The 20,000-nt window shown below is 43.6% G+C and overlaps 1 protein-coding gene across 3 annotated transcripts in view; it reads left to right on the top strand.

Annotated features, from left to right (window-relative positions):
- Positions 1–20,000, top strand: part of LOC118373232 (transcription factor 12-like) — a 40,717-nt gene that overhangs the window by 14,837 nt on the left and 5,880 nt on the right. For 2 of the 3 annotated variants that reach the window (XM_052480902.1, XM_052480901.1), the window contains exons 1-4: positions 9,294–9,527; positions 18,027–18,227; positions 18,425–18,610; positions 19,345–19,488. In XM_052480902.1, coding sequence (XP_052336862.1) covers positions 9,456–9,527; positions 18,027–18,227; positions 18,425–18,610; positions 19,345–19,488 — 603 coding nt within the window. In that variant the 5' untranslated portion in view covers positions 9,294–9,455. Of the gene's footprint in view, positions 1–9,293; positions 9,528–18,026; positions 18,228–18,424; positions 18,611–19,344; positions 19,489–20,000 lie in introns of those variants that run through there. The other variant, XM_052480903.1, reaches the window with a different exon arrangement.

The following is a 20,000-nucleotide window of genomic DNA, read 5'->3' as shown; positions in this document are numbered from 1 at the left end:
GATGTGCCCTTACAGTAAGCACACACTTCATTGTGATACTGTGATATTGTGATACTGTGATATTATGGTATTGTGATACTGTGATATTTTGATACTCTAATACTGTGATACTCTAATACTGTGATATTGTGATACTCTGACATTGTGATACTCTGATATTGTGGTATTGTGATACTGTGATATTTTGATACTCTAATACTGTGATATTGTGATACTCTGATATTGTGGTACTGTGATATTGTGATACTCTGATATTGTGGTACTGTGATATTGTGATACTCTGATATTGTGGTACTGTGATATTGTGATACTCTGATATTGTGGTACTGTTATATTGTGATACTCTGATATTGTGGTACTGTGATATTGTGATACTCTGATATTGTGGTACTGTTATATTGTGATACTCTGATATTGTGATATTGTGATACTCTGATATTGTGATACTCTGATATTGTGATATTGTGATACTCTGATATTGTGATATTGTGACACTGTGGTATTGTGGTACTGTGATATTGTGATACTCTGATATTGTGGTACTGTGATATTGTGATACTCTGATATTGTGATACTGTGGTATTGTGATACTCTGATATTGTGATATTGTGATACTCTGATATTGTGATATTGTGATACTGTGATATTGTGATACTCTAATACTGTGATATTGTGATACTCTGATATTGTGGTACTGTGATATTGTGATACTCTGATATTGTGGTACTGTGATATTGTGATACTCTGATATTGTGGTACTGTTATATTGTGATACTCTGATATTGTGATATTGTGATACTCTGATATTGTGATATTGTGATACTCTGATATTGTGATATTGTGACACTGTGGTATTGTGAGAAGGAGGAGAGAGGAGCCAGGACTGCATAGACCAGGAGAAGGAGAAGAAAATAGAGTAGGAGAGAGGAGTAGAGGGGAGCCAGGACGGCATAGACCAGGAGAAGGAGAAGAAAAGAGAGAGGAGGAGCAGGAGAGAGGAGTAGAGGGGAGCCAGGACGGCATGGGGACCAGATGGTGACTTTCCACATGACCAAACTGATCAATCAGCCTGCTGGGACCCAGGTGCAGCACAGGCGGGCACCGTCACCCCCCCCCCAACCCATCCCTCTAACCATCTACAGAGCACTGCTAACACATGGGTACCACACCAATCATAACAGGGCACCCTGAAGCACTGTGTGTGCGTGTGTGTGTGTGTGTGTGTGTGTGTGTGTGTGTGTGTGTGTGTGTGTGTGTGTGTGTGTGTGTGTGTGTGTGTGTGTGTGTGTGTGTGTGTGTGTGTGTGTGTGTGTGTGTGTGTGTGTGTGTGTGTGTGTGTGTGTATGTGTGTGTGTGTGTGTGTGTGTGTGTGTGTGTGTGTGTGTGTGTGTGTGTGTGTGCGTGCGTGCGTCCTGCAGTGCCGTAGCCGATGACATCACAGTTTCCCCTCCGCTCTCCCACGAGAGATCACAACAACCAGCGTCTAAAAACACTTCCAGGACAACAGAAAGGTGTGGGCTACACTAAGGAAGTGACATCATAGTGAAGGGTCTCCCATAAAAATGTAACCGCGGTTCCACCAAAGACAAAATGTTTGAACTCACTGTTTGGATAAAGGATACGGTCAGCGGTACATACAGGACATATATCGTTTTAAAACCCAGAATGTTGTTAATCATCATCCTTTCAGGACCCATTCAGTTGAAACTAAAGCTCTTGTCCTCCACTCTGAAACTAAAGCTCTTGTCCTCCACTCTGAAACTAAAGCTCTTGTCCTCCACGCTGAAACTAAAGCTCTTGTCCTCCACGCTGAAACTAAAGCTCTTGTCCTCCACTCTGAAACTAAAGCTCTTGTCCTCCACTCTGAAACTAAAGCTCTTGTCCTCCACTCTGAAACTAAAGCTCTTGTCCTCCACGCTGAAACTAAAGCTCTTGTTCTCCACTCTGAAACTAAAGCTCTTGTCCTCCACCCTGAAACTAAAGCTCTTGTCCTCCACCCTGAAACTAAAGCTCTTGTTCTCCACCCTGAAACTAAAGCTCTTGTTCTCCACTCTGAAACTAAATCTCTTCCACTCTGAAACTATAGCTCTTCCACTCTGAAACTAAAGCTCTTCCACCCTGAAACTAAAGCTCTTCCACCCTGAAACTAAAGCTCTTCCACTCTGAAACTATAGCTCTTCCACCCTGAAACTAAAGCTCTTGTCCTCCACGCTGAAACTAAAGCTCTTGTTCTCCACTCTGAAACTAAAGCTCTTGTTCTCCACTCTGAAACTAAAGCTCTTGTCCTCCACCCTGAAACTAAAGCTCTTGTTCTCCACCCTGAAACTAAAGCTCTTGTCCTCCACCCTGAAACTAAAGCTCTTGTCCTCCACCCTGAAACTAAAGCTCTTCCACCCTGAAACTAAAGCTCTTGTTCTCCACCCTGAAACTAAAGCTCTTCCACCCTGAAACTAAAGCTCTTCCACGCTGAAACTAAAGCTCTTGTTCTCCACCCTGAAACTAAAGCTCTTCCACGCTGAAACTAAAGCTCTTGTTCTCCACCCTGAAACTAAAGCTCTTCCACCCTGAAACTAAAGCTCTTCCACCCTGAATCTAAAGCTCTTCCACCCTGAAACCAAAGCCATTGTTCTCCACCCTTAAACTAAAGCTCTTCCACCCTGAAACTAAAGCTCTTCCACCCTGAAACTAAAGCTCTTCCACCCTGAATCTAAAGCTCTTCCACCCTGAAACCAAAGCCCTTGTTCTCCACCCTGAAACTAAAGCTCTTCCACCCTGAAACTAAAGCTCTTGTCCTCCACCCTGAAACTAAAGCTCTTGTCCTCCACCCTGAAACTAAAGCTCTTGTCCTCCACCCTGAAACTAAAGCTCTTCCACCCTGAAACTGAAGCCCTTGTTCTCCACCCTGAAACTAAAGCTCTTGTCCTCCACCCTGAAACTAAAGCTCTTGTCCTCCACCCTGAAACTAAAGCTCTTCCACTCTGAAACTAAAGCTCTTCCACTCTGAAACTAGAGCTCTTCCACTCTGAAACTAAAGCTCTTCCACTCTGAAACTATAGCTCTTCCACCCTGAAACTATAGCTCTTCCACTCTGAAACTAAAGCTCTTCCACTCTGAAACTAAATCTCTTCCACTCTGAAACTATAGCTCTTCCACTCTGAAACTATAGCTCTTCCACTCTGAAACTAAAGCTCTTCCACTCTGAAACTAAAGCTCTTCCACTCTGAAACTAGAGCTCTTCCACTCTGAAACTATAGCTCTTCCACTCTGAAACTAAAGCTCTTCCACTCTGAAACTAGAGCTCTTCCACTCTGAAACTAAAGCTCTTCCACTCTGAAACTATAGCTCTTCCACTCTGAAACTAGAGCTCTTCCACTCTGAAACTAAAGCTCTTCCACTCTGAAACTAAAGCTCTTCCACTCTGAAACTAAAGCTCTTGTCCTCCACCCTGAAACTAAAGCTCTTGTTCTCTACCCTGAAACTAAAGCTCTTCCACTCTGAAACTAGAGCTCTTCCACCCTGAAATGATACATATAGGGAATAGGGTGCTAATAGGGTGCTATGTGCCCTGATGAAGTAGTTAATAGGGAATAGGAACCACAAACCAGAGTAGGCAATAATGCTATAGACAGGCTTACTGTACCTTGAATGGAACAGTGTTTAGGAGACATGAGAGGAGAGGAGGGTCCAGTGGACCTCGTGCTGCATGTAATGCCCTGGACCAGAGCTACAGTGGACCTCGTGCTGCATGTAATGCCCTGGACCAGAGCTACAGTGGACCTCGTGCTGCATGTAATGCCCTGGACCAGAGCTACAGTGGACCTCGTGCTGCATGTAATGCCCTGGACCAGAGCTACAGTGGACCTCGTGCTGCATGTAATGCCCTGGACCAGAGCTACAGTGGACCTCGTGCTGCATGTAATGCCCTGGACCAGAGCTACAGTGGACCTCGTGCTGCATGTAATGCCCTGGACCAGAGCTACAGTGGACCTCGTGCTGCATGTAATGCCCTGGACCAGAGCTACAGTGGACCTCGTGCTGCATGTAATGCCCTGGACCAGAGCTACAGTGGACCTCGTGCTGCATGTAATGCCCTGGACCAGAGCTACAGTGGACCTCGTGCTGCATGTAATGCCCTGGACCAGAGCTACAGTGGACCTCGTGCTGCATGTAATGCCCTGGACCAGAGCTACAGTGGACCTCGTGCTGCATGTAATGCCCTGGACCAGAGCTACAGTGGACCTCGTGCTGCATGTAATGCCCTGGACCAGAGCTACAGTGGACCTCGTGCTGCATGTAATGCCCTGGACCAGAGCTACAGTGGACCTCGTGCTGCATGTAATGCCCTGGACCAGAGCTACAGTGGACCTCGTGCTGCATGTAATGTTTGCGCTGTTCTGTGAAGGGAGTAGTTAGTACACAGCGTTATACGAGATCTTCAGTTTCTTGGCAATTTCTCTCATGGAAAAGCCTTCATTTCTCAGAACATGAATAGACTGACAAGTTTCAGAAGAAAGTTATTTGTGTCTGGCCATTTTGAGCCTGTAATCGAACCTACAAATGCTGATGCTCCAGATACTCAACTAGCCTAAAGAAGGCCAGTTTTATGGCTTCTTTAATCAGAACAACAGTTTTCAGCTGTGCTAACATAATTTCAAAAGGGTTTTCTAATGATCAATTAGCCTTTTAAAATGATAAACTTGGATTAGCTAACACAGCATGCCATTGGAACACAGGAATGATGGTTGCTGATAATGGGCCTCTGTACGCCTTTTTGTTGATTTCGAGTTGAATTCACTTTAGTTGACAACTCAATCAACATTAAATAAAAACTAAAAGCCAAAGAGATTAGAGATCACAGGAAAATCACTTGGTTGTGTGGCATTTACTCAGTGCTTTAGCACCCAATCCAGACAGCAGCTTCATGAATAACCTTACTCCAGACAGCAGCTTCATGAATAACCTTACTCCAGACAGCAGCTTCATGAATAACCTTACTCCAGACAGCAGCTTCATGAATAACCTTACTCCAGACAGCAGCTTCATGAATAACCTTACTCCAGACAGTAGCTTCATGAATAACCTTACTCCAGACAGTAGCTTCATGAATAACCTTACTCCAGACAGCAGCTTCATGAATAACCTTACTCCAGACAGCAGCTTCATGAATAACCTTACTCCAGACAGCAGCTTCATGAATAACCTTACTCCAGACAGCAGCTTCATGAATAACCTTACTCCAGACAGTAGCTTCATGAATAACCTTACTCCAGACAGCAGCTTCATGAATAACCTTACTCCAGACAGTAGCTTCATGAATAACCTTACTCCAGACAGCAGCTTCATGAATAACCTTACTCCAGACAGCAGCTTCATGAATAACCTTACTCCAGACAGTAGCTTCATGAATAACCTTACTCCAGACAGTAGCTTCATGAATAACCTTACTCCAGACAGCAGCTTCATGAATAACCTTACTCCAGACAGCCTTAGTGAGGAGGAACTTACCCAGCCGCACGTGCCTAGAAGTTAAGAACTCACGCCAGGCTTGTCTGATTTGGGAATATGGGTCAGACAGTCAGGGGAGGGAGAGAAGGGAAGACACTAATGTACAAGAGGTGTTTTTTTTAGGGTGTGTTTAGTTCGGAGTGTGTTTATGTACCAGTATTGCTTCCGTTCCTCTCCTCGCCCCTACCTGGGCTCGAACCAGGAACCCTCTGCACACATTGACAACAGCCAACCTCGAAGCATAGTTATCCATCGCTCCAGAAAAGCCACGGCCCTTGCAGAGCAAGGGGAGCAATTACTTCAAGGTCTCAGAGCGAGTGACGTCACCGAATGAAACGCTATTAGCGCGCACCACCGCTAACGAGCTAGCCATTTCATATCGGTTATATTTAGTTAGGAGTGTGTTTAGTTAGAAGTGTGTTTAGTTAGAAGTGTGTTTAGTTAGAAGTGTGTTTAGTTAGAAGTGTGTTAAGTTGGGTGTGTTCAGTTGGGTGTGTTTGGTTAGGAGTGTGTTTAGTTATGGTGTGTTTAGTTAGGAGTGTGTTCAGTTGGGTGTGTTTGGTTAGGAGTGTGTTTAGTTAGGAGTGTGTTTAGTTGGGTGTGTTCAGTTGGGTGTGTTCAGTTGGGTGTGTTTGGTTAGCAGTGTGTTTAGTTGGGTGTGTTTAGTTGGGTGTGTTTAGTTGGGTGTGTTTAGTTGGGTGTGTTCAGTTGGGTGTGTTTGGTTAGGAGTGTGTTTAGTTAGGAGTGTGTTTAGTTGGGTGTGTTTAGTTGGGTGTGTTTAGTTAGGAGTGTGTTTAGTTGGGTGTGTTTAATTGGGTGTGTTTAGTTGGGTGTGTTCAGTTGGGTGTGTTTAGTTAGGAGTGTGTTTAGTTGGGTGTGTTTAGTTGGGTGTGTTCAGTTGGGTGTGTTTGGTTAGGAGTGTGTTTAGTTAGGAGTGTGTTTAGTTGGGTGTGTTTAGTTGGGTGTGTTCAGTTGAGTGTGTTTGGTTAGGAGTGTGTTTAGTTAGGAGTGTGTTTAGTTAGGGGTGTGTTTAGTTAGGAGTGTGTTTAGTTGGGGTGTGTTTTGTTAAGGTGTGTTTAGTTGGGGTGTGTTTAGTTAGGAGTGTGTTTTGTTAGGGTGTGTTTAGTTAGGGGTGTGTTTAATTGGGTGTGTTCAGTTGGGTGTGTTTAGTTGGGTTGTGTTTGGTTAGGAGTGTGTTTTGTTAGGGTGTGTTTAGTTAGGAGTGTGTTTAGTTGGGTGTGTTTAGTTGGGTGTGTTCAGTTGGGTGTGTTTGGTTAGAGTGTGATTAGTTAGGGGGGGGTGTTTATTTGGGGGGTGTTTGGTTAGGGTGTGCTTACTTGGGTTGTGTTTGGTTAGGGTGTGTTTACTTGGGGTGTGTTTAGTTTGGTGTGTTTAGTTGGGGTGTGTTTAGTTTGGGTGTGTTTAGTTAGGAGTGTGTTTAGTTGGGTTGTGTTTGGTTAGCGTGTGATTAGTTAGGGGGGGGGGTGTTTAGTTGGGGGTGTTTGGTTAGGTTTGTCTTTAGTTAGGAGTGTGTTTAGTTGGGTTGTGTTTGGTTAGGAGTGTTTTTAGTTGGGTTGTGTTTGGTTAGGAGTGTTTTTATTTAGGGTGTGTTTGGTTAGAGTTAGGAGTGTGTTTAGTTGGGGTGTGTTTGGTTAGAGTTGGGAGTGTGTTTATTTGGGGTGTGTTTGGTTAGAGTTAGGAGTGTGTTTAGTTGGGGTGTGTTTGGTTGGGGTGTGTTTGGCTAGAGTTAGGAGTGTGTTTAGTTGGGGTGTGTTTGGTTGGGGTGTGTTTGGCTAGAGTTAGGAGTGTGTTTAGTTGGGGTGTGATTAGTTGGGGTGTGTTTGGTTAGAGTTAGGAGTGTGTTTAGTTGGGGTGTGTTTGGCTAGAGTTAGGAGTGTGTTTAGTTGGGGTGTGTTTGGTTGGGGTGTGTTTGGCTAGAGTTAGGAGTGTGTTTAGTTGGGGTGTGTTTGGTTGGGGTGTGTTTGGCTAGAGTTAGGAGTGTGTTTAGTTGGGGTGTGTTTGGTTAGAGTTGGGAGTGTGTTTAGTTGGGGTGTGTTTGGTTAGAGTTGGGAGTGTGTTTAGTTGGGGTGTTTTTAGTTGGGGTGTGTTTGGTTGGGGTGTGTTTGGTTAGAGTTAGGAGTGTGTTTAGTTGGGGTGTGATTAGTTGGGGTGTGTTTGGTTAGAGTTAGGAGTGTGTTTAGTTGGGGTGTGTTTAGTTGGGTTGTGTTTAGTTAGGAGTGTGTTTAGTTGGGGTGTGTTTAGTTGGGGTGTGTTTAGTTGGGGTGTGTTTGGTTAGAGTTGGAAGTGTGTTTAGTTGGGGTGTGTTTGGTTAGAGTTAGGAGTGTGTTTAGTTGGGTTGTGTTTGGTTAGAGTTGGGAGTGTGTTTAGTTGGGGTGTGTTTAGTTAGGAGTGTGTTTAGTTGGGGTGTGTTTAGTTGGGGTGTGTTTGGTTAGAGTTGGGAGTGTGTTTAGTTGGGGTGTGTTTAGTTGGGTTGTGTTTGGTTAGAGTTGGGAGTGTGATTAGTTGGGGTGTGTTTAGTTGGGTTGTGTTTGGTTAGAGTTGGGAGTGTGTTTAGTTGGGGTGTGTTTAGTTGGGTTGTGTTTGGTTAGAGTTGGGAGTGTGTTTAGTTGGGGTGTGTTTAGTCAGGAGTGTGTTTAGTTGGGGTGTGTTTATTTGGGGTGTGTTTGGTTAGAGTTAGGAGTGTGTTTAGTTGGGTTGTGTTTGGTTAGAGTTGGGAGTGTGATTAGTTGGGGTGTGTTTAGTTGGGTTGTGTTTGGTTAGAGTTGGGAGTGTGTTTAGTTGGGGTGTGTTTAGTTGGGTTGTGTTTGGTTAGAGTTGGGAGTGTGTTTAGTTGGGGTGTGTTTAGTTGGGTGGTGTTTGGTTAGAGTTGGGAGTGTGATTAGTTGGGAGTGTGATTAGTTGGGGTGTGTTTAGTTGGGTTGTGTTTGGTTAGAGTTGGGAGTGTGTTTAGTTGGGAGTGTGTTTAGTTGGGAGTGTGTTTAGTTGGGGTGTGTTTAGTTGGGTTGTGTTTGGTTAGAGTTGGGAGTGTGTTTAGTTGGGGTGTGTTTGGTTAGAGTTAGGAGTGTGTTTAGTTGGGGTGTGTTTAGTTGGGGTGTGTTTGGTTAGAGTTGGGAGTGTGATTAGTTGGGGTGTGTTTAGTTGGGTTGTGTTTGGTTAGAGTTAGGAGTGTGTTTAGTTGGGGTGTGTTTAGTTGGGTTGTGTTTGGTTAGAGTTGGGAGTGTGTTTAGTTGGGGTGTGTTTAGTCAGGAGTGTGTTTAGTCGGGGTGTGTTTAGTCAGGAGTGTGTTTAGTTGGGGTGTGTTTAGTCAGGAGTGTGTTTAGTCGGGGTGTGTTTAGTCAGGAGTGTGTTTAGTTGGGGTGTGTTTAGTCAGGAGTGTGTTTAGTTGGGGTGTGTTTAGTCAGGAGTGTGTTTAGTTGGGGTGTGTTTAGTCAGGAGTGTGTTTAGTTGGGGTGTGTTTAGTCAGGAGTGTGTTTAGTTGGGGTGTGTTTGAAGGGAATCCCTGTCTACTCTGCCTTTTTTAATCCGTTATTTTGAAGTTCACTCACTCCTATGGTTTGAAAGACACCCTGTTATATAGTGGTAAACCAACGGGACACTAGATATGTAGGTAGCGTGTGTGACTGTGACTGTGTGTGCAGTAGTGGAACCTCCCCAATCCCTCTCTAAATCACCCCTCACCAATTCCTGGAATGGACCAGCCCTAATTTGCATAAGTTGTCTGTGACAGAGTAGTTAAGCGAGCTGCAGGGTAATGGGTCAGAGGAGGAGGAGTGTATGTCGACTACAGAGCATATGAACAGAGACTGGAGCTGTGGACTCACAGGTCTATACTGAGACACTACTGACTACTGGAGTCGGTACTACAGGACTTCCAGACACACTACTGAAACTACTGGAGTGTTGAACTGAATCTGAAACGGAACAGAATTATGTACTGCACTTCCTATCCTGTCTCTGCCGGGACCACCAGCAATAACCTGATGTATTGCTACGTCAAATCGGTGAGTACGCTCCCACTCTAGATAAAAAGGTATGCACTGGTCTGCATACGGTCTTTGTGAATGATTGGATGCAATTAGATGTTCTCCTATTATCTCTCCTTCTCTTGACCTTAGCAGGGGGCATTCAACTTTTAAGTCCGGAGCCTGCTGCTTTTCTATTCTACTTGATTATCAATTTCACCCACCTGATGTCCCAGGTCTAAATCAGTCCCTGATTCGAGGGCGAACAATGAAATGCATTGGAACTGGCTTGAAGGTCCAGAGTTGAGTTTGAAGGTCCTATAGAGGTCTCTACATAGTTATCTTTAATTGATATACTCTCTGTTATCGTGATATATTCTCCGTTATCTTGATATTCTCTCCGTTATCTTGATATACTCTCCGTTATCGTGATATACTCTCCGTTATCGCGATATACTCTCCGTTATCTTGATATACTCTCCGTTATCTTGATATACTCTCCGTTATCTTGAAATACTCTCCATTATCGTGATATACTCTCCGTTATCCGTTATCGTGATATACTCTCCGTTATCTTGATATTCTCTCCGTTATATTGATATACTCTCCGTTATCTTGATATTCTCTCCGTTATCATGATATACTCTCCGTTATCTTGATATTCTCTCCGTTATATTGATATACTCTCCGTTATCTTGATATTCTCTCCGTTATCATGATATACTCTCCGTTATCGCGATATACTCTCCGTTATATTGATATACTCTCCGTTATCTTGATATTCTCTCCGTTATCATGATATACTCTATGTTATCTTGATATTCTCTCTGTTATATTGATATTCTCTCCGTTATCGTGATATATTCTCCGTTATCATGATATACTCTCCGTTATCTTGATAGACTCTCCGTTATCGTGATATACTCTCCGTTATCGTGATATTCTCTCCGTTATCTTGATATACTCTCCGTTATATTGATATACTCTCCGTTATCGCGATATACTCTCCGTTATATTGATATACTCTCCGTTATCGTGATATTCTCTCCGTTATCTTGATATACTCTCCGTTATATTGATATACTCTCCGTTATCGCGATATACTCTCCGTTATATTGATATACTCTCCGTTATCGTGATATACTCTCCGTTATATTGATATACTCTCCGTTATCATGATATACTCTCCGTTATCTTGATATTCTCTCTGTTATATTGATATTCTCTCCGTTATCGTGATATATTCTCCGTTATCATGATATACTCTCCATTATATTGATATTCTCTCCGTTATCTTGATATTCTCTCCGTTATCTTGATATACTGATGTACACATAAGACGTGGAATAAGGCATTGATAATTTAAATACATTATCAATATGTTCACTATCAATGTAATAACACCTTATCGTAGAATAGTACAGTATTGATGCGTCAAAGGAAAATTCACACCAGGGAGTCCATACAGACTACATTCTATACCAGTACAGGAACAGACGCTTTGATTTACAGCTACTCAAAAGTTATTGCAGCAACCATGTGTTTGAGTGTTTTAAGGGTTAGGAATGGGCACATATGGCTGAGTGTGTGTCTGGGAAGGGATATTACTGTATGGTGAGAGGGATTGGGACTCTGTGTGCTATTCAGTCAGTGTTGTCAGTGTTTATTCATTCATTTGGGGAAAGTTCCCAAGTTTATGAATTTCGATTGACAAATGATTTTGATTTCTTCGATCATGCAGTTCTTTAATGCATACTGAAGTGACATTGATCATTCTACTCTTGACTGTGTGGGTCAGTGAGTTCAGTAACGTGCATCAGTGATCAATACACTGTGTTAATGATCAAGATCCCTCTTTCTGTTCAGACAGACCTGAGAACACAACACATATCGTTGTCATTTTTTACTGTCTACCATTTTTTTTTTGACGTGAAGCAGATTGCTGCTCTGATCTCTGTTTGATTTAACCCGTGGTCTGTTTTAACACTGGTCCCTATACGGATCATTATCAGGCGCAATTAAAGACTGCTTTGATCTCTGAGAGAGTAACTAACTAGAACCAGACGTTTGTACTAGACGCAGACGGGCAAATTGATTGCATGTGGCTAGATTTTGGATGTGGTGTTACTATAGAGCAAGAGGCAAATTGAATAGTTGGTCAATATTACACTCATTTAAATCTTCCTGTATATGATTGAAAGGATACATTTTGAGTGTAAAATGTGGTCTTGTCCTTTTTATTGTCTTCAATACATATTTAAGCCATTTAGTTTTTGTTGCTATCAGAGATGCTAACGGAACACAGAACTATTTAGTTTTTGTTGCTATCAGAGATGCTAACGGAACACAGAACTATTTAGTTTTCGTTGCTATCAGAGATGCTAACGGAACACAGAACTATTTAGTTTTCGTTGCTATCAGAGATGCTAACGGAACACAGAACTATTTAGTTTTCGTTGCTATCAGAGATGCTAACGGAACACAGAACTATTTAGTTTTCGTTGCTATCAGAGATGCTAACGGAACACAGAACTATTTAGTTTTTGTTGCTATCAGAGATGCTAACGGAACACAGAACTATTTAGTTTTTGTTGCTATCAGAGATGCTAACGGAACACAGAACTATTTAGTTTTTGTTGCTATCAGAGATGCTAACGGAACACAGAACTATTTAGTTTTTGTTGCTATCAGAGATGCTAACTGAACATGTCTCATATACTATGTGTCTGCTTTACTTCAGTTGTGTTCTTCACATATGGAGAGTCTCTAATCTTTAGTGATGCCATTATTGATGGTTAGTAAATCAATGAGGCACTAAAAGAGAGCACCATGCTGACAGTTTATGAATGCGTGTTTCAGGGTGTGTGTCGGGGGGATTTATTGGGGGACAGCGGGGGACAGCGAGGGTGTGCTGGGGGGGGGGTGTGGCCATTATTAACGGGTCGCATACTTCATCCAAGGAGTGAGTGTGTGTGTGTGTGTGTTATTAACGGGTTGCCTGCTCCGTCCCATAGTAAGGAGGACAATTGGCTTTATCCTGTACCATATGCTACCCACGGAGGTTCAGACAGGGCTAGTGTGTGTGTGTGTGTGTGTGTGTGTGTGTGTGTGTGTGTGTGTGTGTGTGTGTGTGTGTGTGTGTGTGTGTGTGTGTGTGTGTGTGTGTGCACGTGTGTGTGTGTGTAGCAGGGTTGGCGACGGCAGGGGCTCCTATATTTGGCCTGTTCCCACTATCACCACAGGACTCGTACCAGCCAAGGTTACGGCTAGAGCTGTGTGTGTGTATGTGTGGGAAGGGGGGTTGTGTGTGTGTGTGTGTGTGTGTGGGGGGTTGTGTGTGTGGGGGAGGGGAGTTGTGTGTATGGTGTGTGTGATCATGTTCAACTTTAAGGGGCCAGTCTTTAAGGGGCCAGTCTTTAAGGGGCCAGTCTTTAAGGGGCCAGTCTTTAAGGGGCCAGTCTTGAAGGGGCCAGTCTTTAAGGGGCCAGTCTTTAAGGGGCCAGTCTTTAAGGGGCCAGTCTTTAAGGGGCCAGTCTTTAAGGGGCCAGTCTTTAAGGGGCCAGTCTGCTTTACAGTGCGTTGTCGTCGGGGTAACAATGGTGGGTGTGTAGGTGGGTGGGTATTTCATTTGTAAGACATCCTACAATGATACTGTAGTTAATTATCATTTTTTATATTATAAAAAGTATTATTGTATTATAATTTCCCTGGCAGTTATTTTCTAGGTGATACAAAGTATCATACCCCATTACATCTGTGGTCCTGTGGTGTGGTCCTGTGGTGTGATATTGTGGTGTGGTCCTGTGGTGTGGTCCTGTGGTGTGATACTGTGGTCAGGTCCTGTGGTGTGATACTGTGGTCAGGTCCTGTGGTGTGATATTGTGGTGTGGTCCTGTGGTGTGGTCCTGTGGTGTGGTCCTGTGGTGTGATACTGTGGTCAGGTCCTGTGGTGTGATATTGTGGTGTGGTCCTGTGGTGTGATATTGTGGTGTGGTCCTGTGGTGTGGTCCTGTGGTGTGATACTGTGGTCAGGTCCTGTGGTGTGATATTGTGGTGTGATCCTGTGGTGTGATATTGTGGTGTGGTCCTGTGGTGTGATATTGTGGTGTGGTCCTGTGGTGTGATATTGTGGTGTGGTCCTGTGGTGTGGTCCTGTGGTGTGATACTGTGGTGTGGTCCTGTGGTGTGGTCCTATGGTGTGATATTGTGGTGTGGTCCTGTGGTCAGGTCCTGTGGTGTGGTCCTGTGGTGTGGTCCTGTGGTGTGATACTGTGGTGTGATCCTGTGGTGTGATATTGTGGTGTGGTCCTGTGGTGTGATATTGTGGTGTGGTCCTGTGGTGTGATATTGTGGTGTGGTCCTGTGGTGTGATATTGTGGTGTGGTCCTGTGGTGTGATACTGTGGTGAGATACTGTGATGAGATACTGTGGTGTGGTCCTGTGGTGTGGTCCTGTGGTCAGGTCCTGTGGTGTGATACTGTGGTGAGATACTGTGGTGAGATACTGTGGTGTGGTCCTGTGGTGTGGTCCTGTGGTGAGATACTGTGGTGAGATACTGTGGTGAGGTCCTGTGGTCAGGTCCTGTGGTCAGGTCCTGTGGTGTGATCCTGTGGTGATGTCCTGTGGTGAGGTCCTGTGGTCAGGTCCTGTGGTGTGTTCCTGTGGTGAGGTCCTGTGGTCAGGTCCTGTGGTCAGGTCCTGTGGTGTGATCCTGTGGTGAGGTCCTGTGGTGAGGTCCTGTGGTGTGATCCTGTGGTGTGATCCTGTGGTGAGGTCCTGTGGTCAGGTCCTATGGTGTAATCATGCTGTCTGAAGAGGATGTATCCAATATGATTCTGCAGCGTTTTCCACATGGAAATCTATCTATCCCAATCTATCCCTCCCACCCTACCTCCAGGGCTGTGCAGTGACGGGGAGGAAATGCTGTTCCCTAAACCCGGATAAGGAGGTGCATGGATCACCCAGTTTAGGGATTAACACAATAGCTCTAAATCTGCTCCAATCAACACACTGATTTTGTGTACTGTACTGTAGTATACTGTAGTGTAGTGTACTGTGGTATCCTGCAGTGTACTGTAGTGTACTGTAGTGTAGTATTATGTAGTGTACTGTAATGTATTGTAGTGTACTGTAGTATTCTGTAGTGTACTGCAATGTACTGTAGTGTACTGTGGTATCCTGCAGTGTACTGTAGTGTACTGTAGTGTAGTATTATGTAGTGTACTAATGTATTGTAGTGTACTGTAGTATTCTGTAGTGTACTGTGGTATTCTGTAGTGTACTGTGATATCCTGTAGTGTACTGTGGTATTCTGTAATGTAGTGAACTGTAGCGTACTGTGGTATCCGGGAGTGTTCTGTAGTGTACTTTAGTGTACTTTAGTGTACTATAGTGTTATGTAGTGTATTGCAGTATTCTGTAGTATTCTGTAATGTAGTGAACTGTAGTATACTGTAGTATGCTGTAGTATACTGTAGTATGCTGTAGTGTAATGTAGTATTCTGTAGTATACTGCAGTATGCTGTCGTATGCTGTAGTGTACTGTAGTGTACTGTAGCATTATTTAGTGTACTGTAGGGTATGCTGTAGGGTACTGTAGTATACTGTAGTGTACTGTAGCATTCTGTAGTGTACTGTAGTATTTTTAGTGTACTGTAGTGTACTGTTGTATTCTTTACTATTCTTTAGTGTACTGTAGTATTATTTAGTGTATTGTAGTATTATTTAGTGTACTGTAGGGTATGCTGTAGGGTACTGTAGTATACTGTAGTGTACTGTAGCATTCTGTAGTGTACTGTAGTATTTTTAGTGTACTGTAGTGTACTGTAGTATTCTTTACTATTCTTTAGTGTACTGTAGTATTATTTAGTGTATTGTAGTATTATTTAGTGTATGCTGTAATGTAACGTATTTTGAGTGTAATGTAGTGTACTGTAGTATACTGTAGTATGCTGTTTTGTGCTGTAGTATGCTGTAGTGTATTGTAGTGTATTGTAGTGTATTGTAGTATGCTGTAGTATACTGTCGTATGCTGTAGTGTGCTGAAGCTTGCTGTAGTGTACTGTAACTTCAGTTCACAGTTCTGGCATTGCATTGGTCCATGGACATATAGTACCAGTCAAAAACTTGGACACACCTACTCATTCAAGGTTTTTCTTTATTTGAGCTATTTTCTACATTGTAGAACAATAGTGAAGACATCAAACTATGAAACAACACAAATGGAATCAACAAATCAAAATATATTTTATATTTGGGATTCTTCAAAGTAGCCATCCTTTGTCTTGATGACAGCTTTGCACACTGTTGGTATTCTCTCAACCAGCTTCATGAGGAATGCTTTTCCAACAGTCTTGAAGTCATTCCCACATATGCTGAGCACTTGTTGGCTGCTTTCCCTTCGCTATGCGGTCCAACTCATCCCAAACCATCTCAATTGGGTTGAGATCGGTTTATTGTGGCGGCCAGGTCATCTGATGCAGCACTCCATCACTCTCCTTCTTTGTCAAATAGCTCTTACACAGCCTGGAGGTATGTTGGGTCCTGTTGAAAAACACTTGATAGTCTCTCTAAGTGCAAACCAGATGGGATGGCGTATCGGTGCAGAATGCTGTGGTAGCCATGCTGGTTAAGTGTGCCTTGAATTCTAAATAAATCACTGACAGTGTCACCAGCAAAGCACTCCCACACCATAACACCTCCTCCTCCATGCTTCACAGTGGGAACCACACATGTGGAGATCATCTGTTCACTAACACTGCATCTCACAAAGACACGGCGGTTGGAACCAAGATTTCCACCGGTCTAATGTCCATTGCTCGTGTTTCTTGGCCCAAACAAGTCTCTTCTTCTTATTGGTGTCCTTTAGTAGTGGTTTCTTTGCAGCAATTCAACCATGAAGTCCTGATTCACGCTGAACGAACAGTTGATATTGAGATGTGTCTGTTACTTGAACTCTGAAGCATTTATTTGGGCTGCAATTTCTGAGGCTGGTAATTCTAATGAACTTATCCTCTGCAACAGAGGTAACTCTGGGTCTTCCTTTCCTGTGGCGGTTCTCATGAGAGCCAGTGTCATAGTGCCTGATGGTTTTTGCGACTGCACTTGAAGAAACTTTTAAAGTGCTTGAAATGTTCCGCATTGACTGACCTTCATGTCTTAAAGTAATGATGGACCTTCGTTTTTCCTTTGCTTATTTGAGCTGTTCTTGCCATAATATTTACTTGGTCTTTTACCAAACAGGGCTATCTTCTGTATACCACCCCTACCTTGTCACAACACAACTGATTGGCTCAAATGCATTAAGAAGGAAAAAACATTACACAAATTAACTTTTAACAAGGCACACCTGTTAATTTGAAATGCATTCCAGGTGACGACCTCATGAAGCTGGTTGAGAGAATGCCAATAGTGTGCATAGCTGTCATTAAGGCAAAGGGTGGCTACTTTGAAGAATCTCAAACGTAAAAGATATTTTGATTTGTTTAACACGTTTTTTTTGGTTACTACGTGATTCCGTGTGTGTTATTTCATAGTTTTGATGTCTTCACTATGAAGAGAACAGTAAAAAAATAATAAAGAAAAACCCCTGAATGAGTAGGTGTGTCCATTCATAGGCTTTACTGTTTCTATATTTATACACACTGAGTGTACAAAACATTAGGAAACACCTTCATAGTATTGAGTTGAGGGATGCTGTTCTTGATACACACAGAAAACTGTTGAGCGTGAAAAACCCAGCAGCGTTGCAGTTCTTGACACACTTAAACCGGTGCTCCAAGCACCTACTACCATACCCTGTTCAAAGGCCACTAAGTATTTTGCCTGGCCCATTCACCCTCGGAATGGCAGACGTACACAATCCATGTCTCAGTTGTCTCAAGGCTTAAAAATCCTTCTTTAACCACCCGTCTCCTCCCCCTTCATCTACACTGATTGAAGTGGATTTAACAAGTGACATCAAATAAGGGATCATAGCTTTCCCTTTGGATTCAGCCGGTCAGTGTATGTCATGGAAAGATCACGTTTTGTCCTCAGTGTATGTCATGGAAAGATCACGTTTTGTCCTCAGTGTATGTCATGGAAAGATCACGTTTTGTCCTCAGTGTATGTCATGGAAAGATCACGTTTTGTCCTCAGTGTATGTCATGGAAAGATCACGTTTTGTCCTCAGTGTATGTCATGGAAAGATCATGTTTTGTCCTCAGTGTGCGTTTGGTCTCTAGTCTCTGCTATGTCAACGATCGTTTCCAGTGACGAGGAAGAGTCACTTTTTGAAGTCATTGTTTCAGTATTCTAAATCAAATCAAATCCAATCTAATTGTTTTGGTCACATACACACGGTTAGCAGATGTTAATGCGAGTGTTAATGCGAAATGCTTGTGCTTCTAGTTCCGACAGCGCAGTAATTGCCAACGAGTAATCTAACCTAACAATTCCACAACAACTACCTTATACACACAATGTGTAAAGTGTATTCTAGATGTTTACTTCACAATCTTTTTAATTTAGCTGCCCCCCCCCCCATCTTCTTCTCAGGTTTACGATCAATCTCCAAGTCACCACGACCTCAACCCCGACTCCTCCCCCTCCTCCTGTGGTGAACAACAGGGCATTAACAATTCATCTGACATGTGGAGCTCCAATGGAATGAACCAGGCTGGCTATGGAGCAATGGGAGGGGCTTCAGCCCACCAATCAGGAAGCTACAGTAACCTGCAACCGTCACACAATCACCTGGTAAGATTTTAGTTAATTCGCCATATGATAAAAACAGAGTTAATTTTACTCACCAGAGCTCTCATATTAAAAAGTATGAAAGTTTGGGACAAATAGGTAAAAATATACAGTGAGTGAACAAAACATTAGGAACACCTTTCTAATATTGAGTTGCACCTCCCCCTTTTGACATGTGTATGTGTTTGATTGCTTTGCAGGTCTATTCTCCCCATTCAGTCTCACCTGTAGAGGTGAACAGGGGTCTTCCTCCTATGTCTACCTTCCACCGTAACAACCCTGCTTCATCTCACTCCCTGTCAGCCAACAGCTCAGAGAACACAACAGGACACCCGTCTACAGGATGGTCTCAGACCGGAGCAGCCCTGGGGAAAACACTGGCTTCTGTATGTACTGGGACTACTTACAAAGCCAACTTCAAAGTGAAGCCACAATGACCAATAGGGAAATGTCCCTATAACACACCACTGTGTAATATTATCAACCCAGAACCTGGGCCGTGCTGCTGGACTTTTTGTCTGTCCAACCAGTAAAATATTATATATTTTTTTCTTTCTCTACCCCTCCTTTCCCCCTCCTCTATCCCTCCTCTCCCACTCCTCTATTCGTCCTCTACCCCTCCTCTGTCCCTCCTCTATCCCTCCTCTCCCCCTCCTCTATTCGTCCTCTACCCTCCTCTGTCCCTCCTCTATCCCCTCCTCTGTCCCTCCTCTACCCATCCTCTACCCCTCCTCTATTCCTCCTCTCCCCCTCCTCTATCCTTCACCCTCCTCTATCCCTCCCCCTTCTCTATCCCTTCTCTATCCCCCCTCCTCTACCCCTCCTCTATCCCCCCTCTGTCCTTCCTCTACCCCTCCTCTATCTCTCTTCTACCCCTCCTCTATCCCTCCTCTACCCCTCCTCTATCTCTCTTCTACCCCTCCTCTATCCCTCCTCTACCTCTCCTCTATCTCTCTTATACCCCTCCTCTATCTCTCTTCTACCCCTCCTCTATCCCTCTCTACCCCTCCTCTATCTCTCTTCTACCCCTCCTCTATCCCTATCTACCCCTCCTCTATCCCTCTCTACCCTCCTCTATCCCTTCCAAATCTTCTTCTTCTACTCCTCTGTCTGTGTTCAGATGTATTCTCCTGACTACACTAGCAGCAGTGAAAACTCCTCCACACCAGAGAGGTCTCCATCTCCACACACAGGGTCTGCAACGTGTCCCCCAGTTAACCAGGCCTCTCTCTCCTCCAGCTACCAGGCCTCCCCGATATCACTGGTAAGGACATGGAGCTCTGTGACACGTCTTTGTTTGCTAAGTTTTGGTAGGTCACGAAGAATGTTCAAATACTGTACCCACACATTCTATCATTGATGTTGTCTGTTGGAGTCACATTTTATCTAAATGCAGCTGTCTTTGAATTGATACGAATCACCAAAATAAATAAACTCATCAAAAAAAAGAAACGTCACTTTTTCAGGACCTGAGATAATTCGTAAAAATCCAAATAACTTCACAGATCTTCATTGTAAAGGGTTTAAACACTGTTTCCCATGCACAAACAATTAATGAACATGCACCTGTGGAACGGACGTTAAGACACTAACAGCTTACAGAAGGTAGGCAATTAAGGTCACAGTTATTAAAACTTAGGACACTAAAGTGTCCTACTTCTACTGACTCTGAAAATCACCAAAAGAAAGATGTCCAAAGATGTCCTGACCCAATACATAAAGATAAACACAAAATACTTCGACCAGGGCGTGACAGAACCCCCTAAGGTGCGGATT

Source organism: Oncorhynchus keta, chromosome 26, assembly GCF_023373465.1.
Source record: "Oncorhynchus keta strain PuntledgeMale-10-30-2019 chromosome 26, Oket_V2, whole genome shotgun sequence".
Lineage (NCBI taxonomy): Eukaryota > Metazoa > Chordata > Actinopteri > Salmoniformes > Salmonidae > Oncorhynchus > Oncorhynchus keta.
Note: the sequence above shows the minus strand (reverse complement) of the source record. Positions and strands in the feature narration are given on the sequence as shown.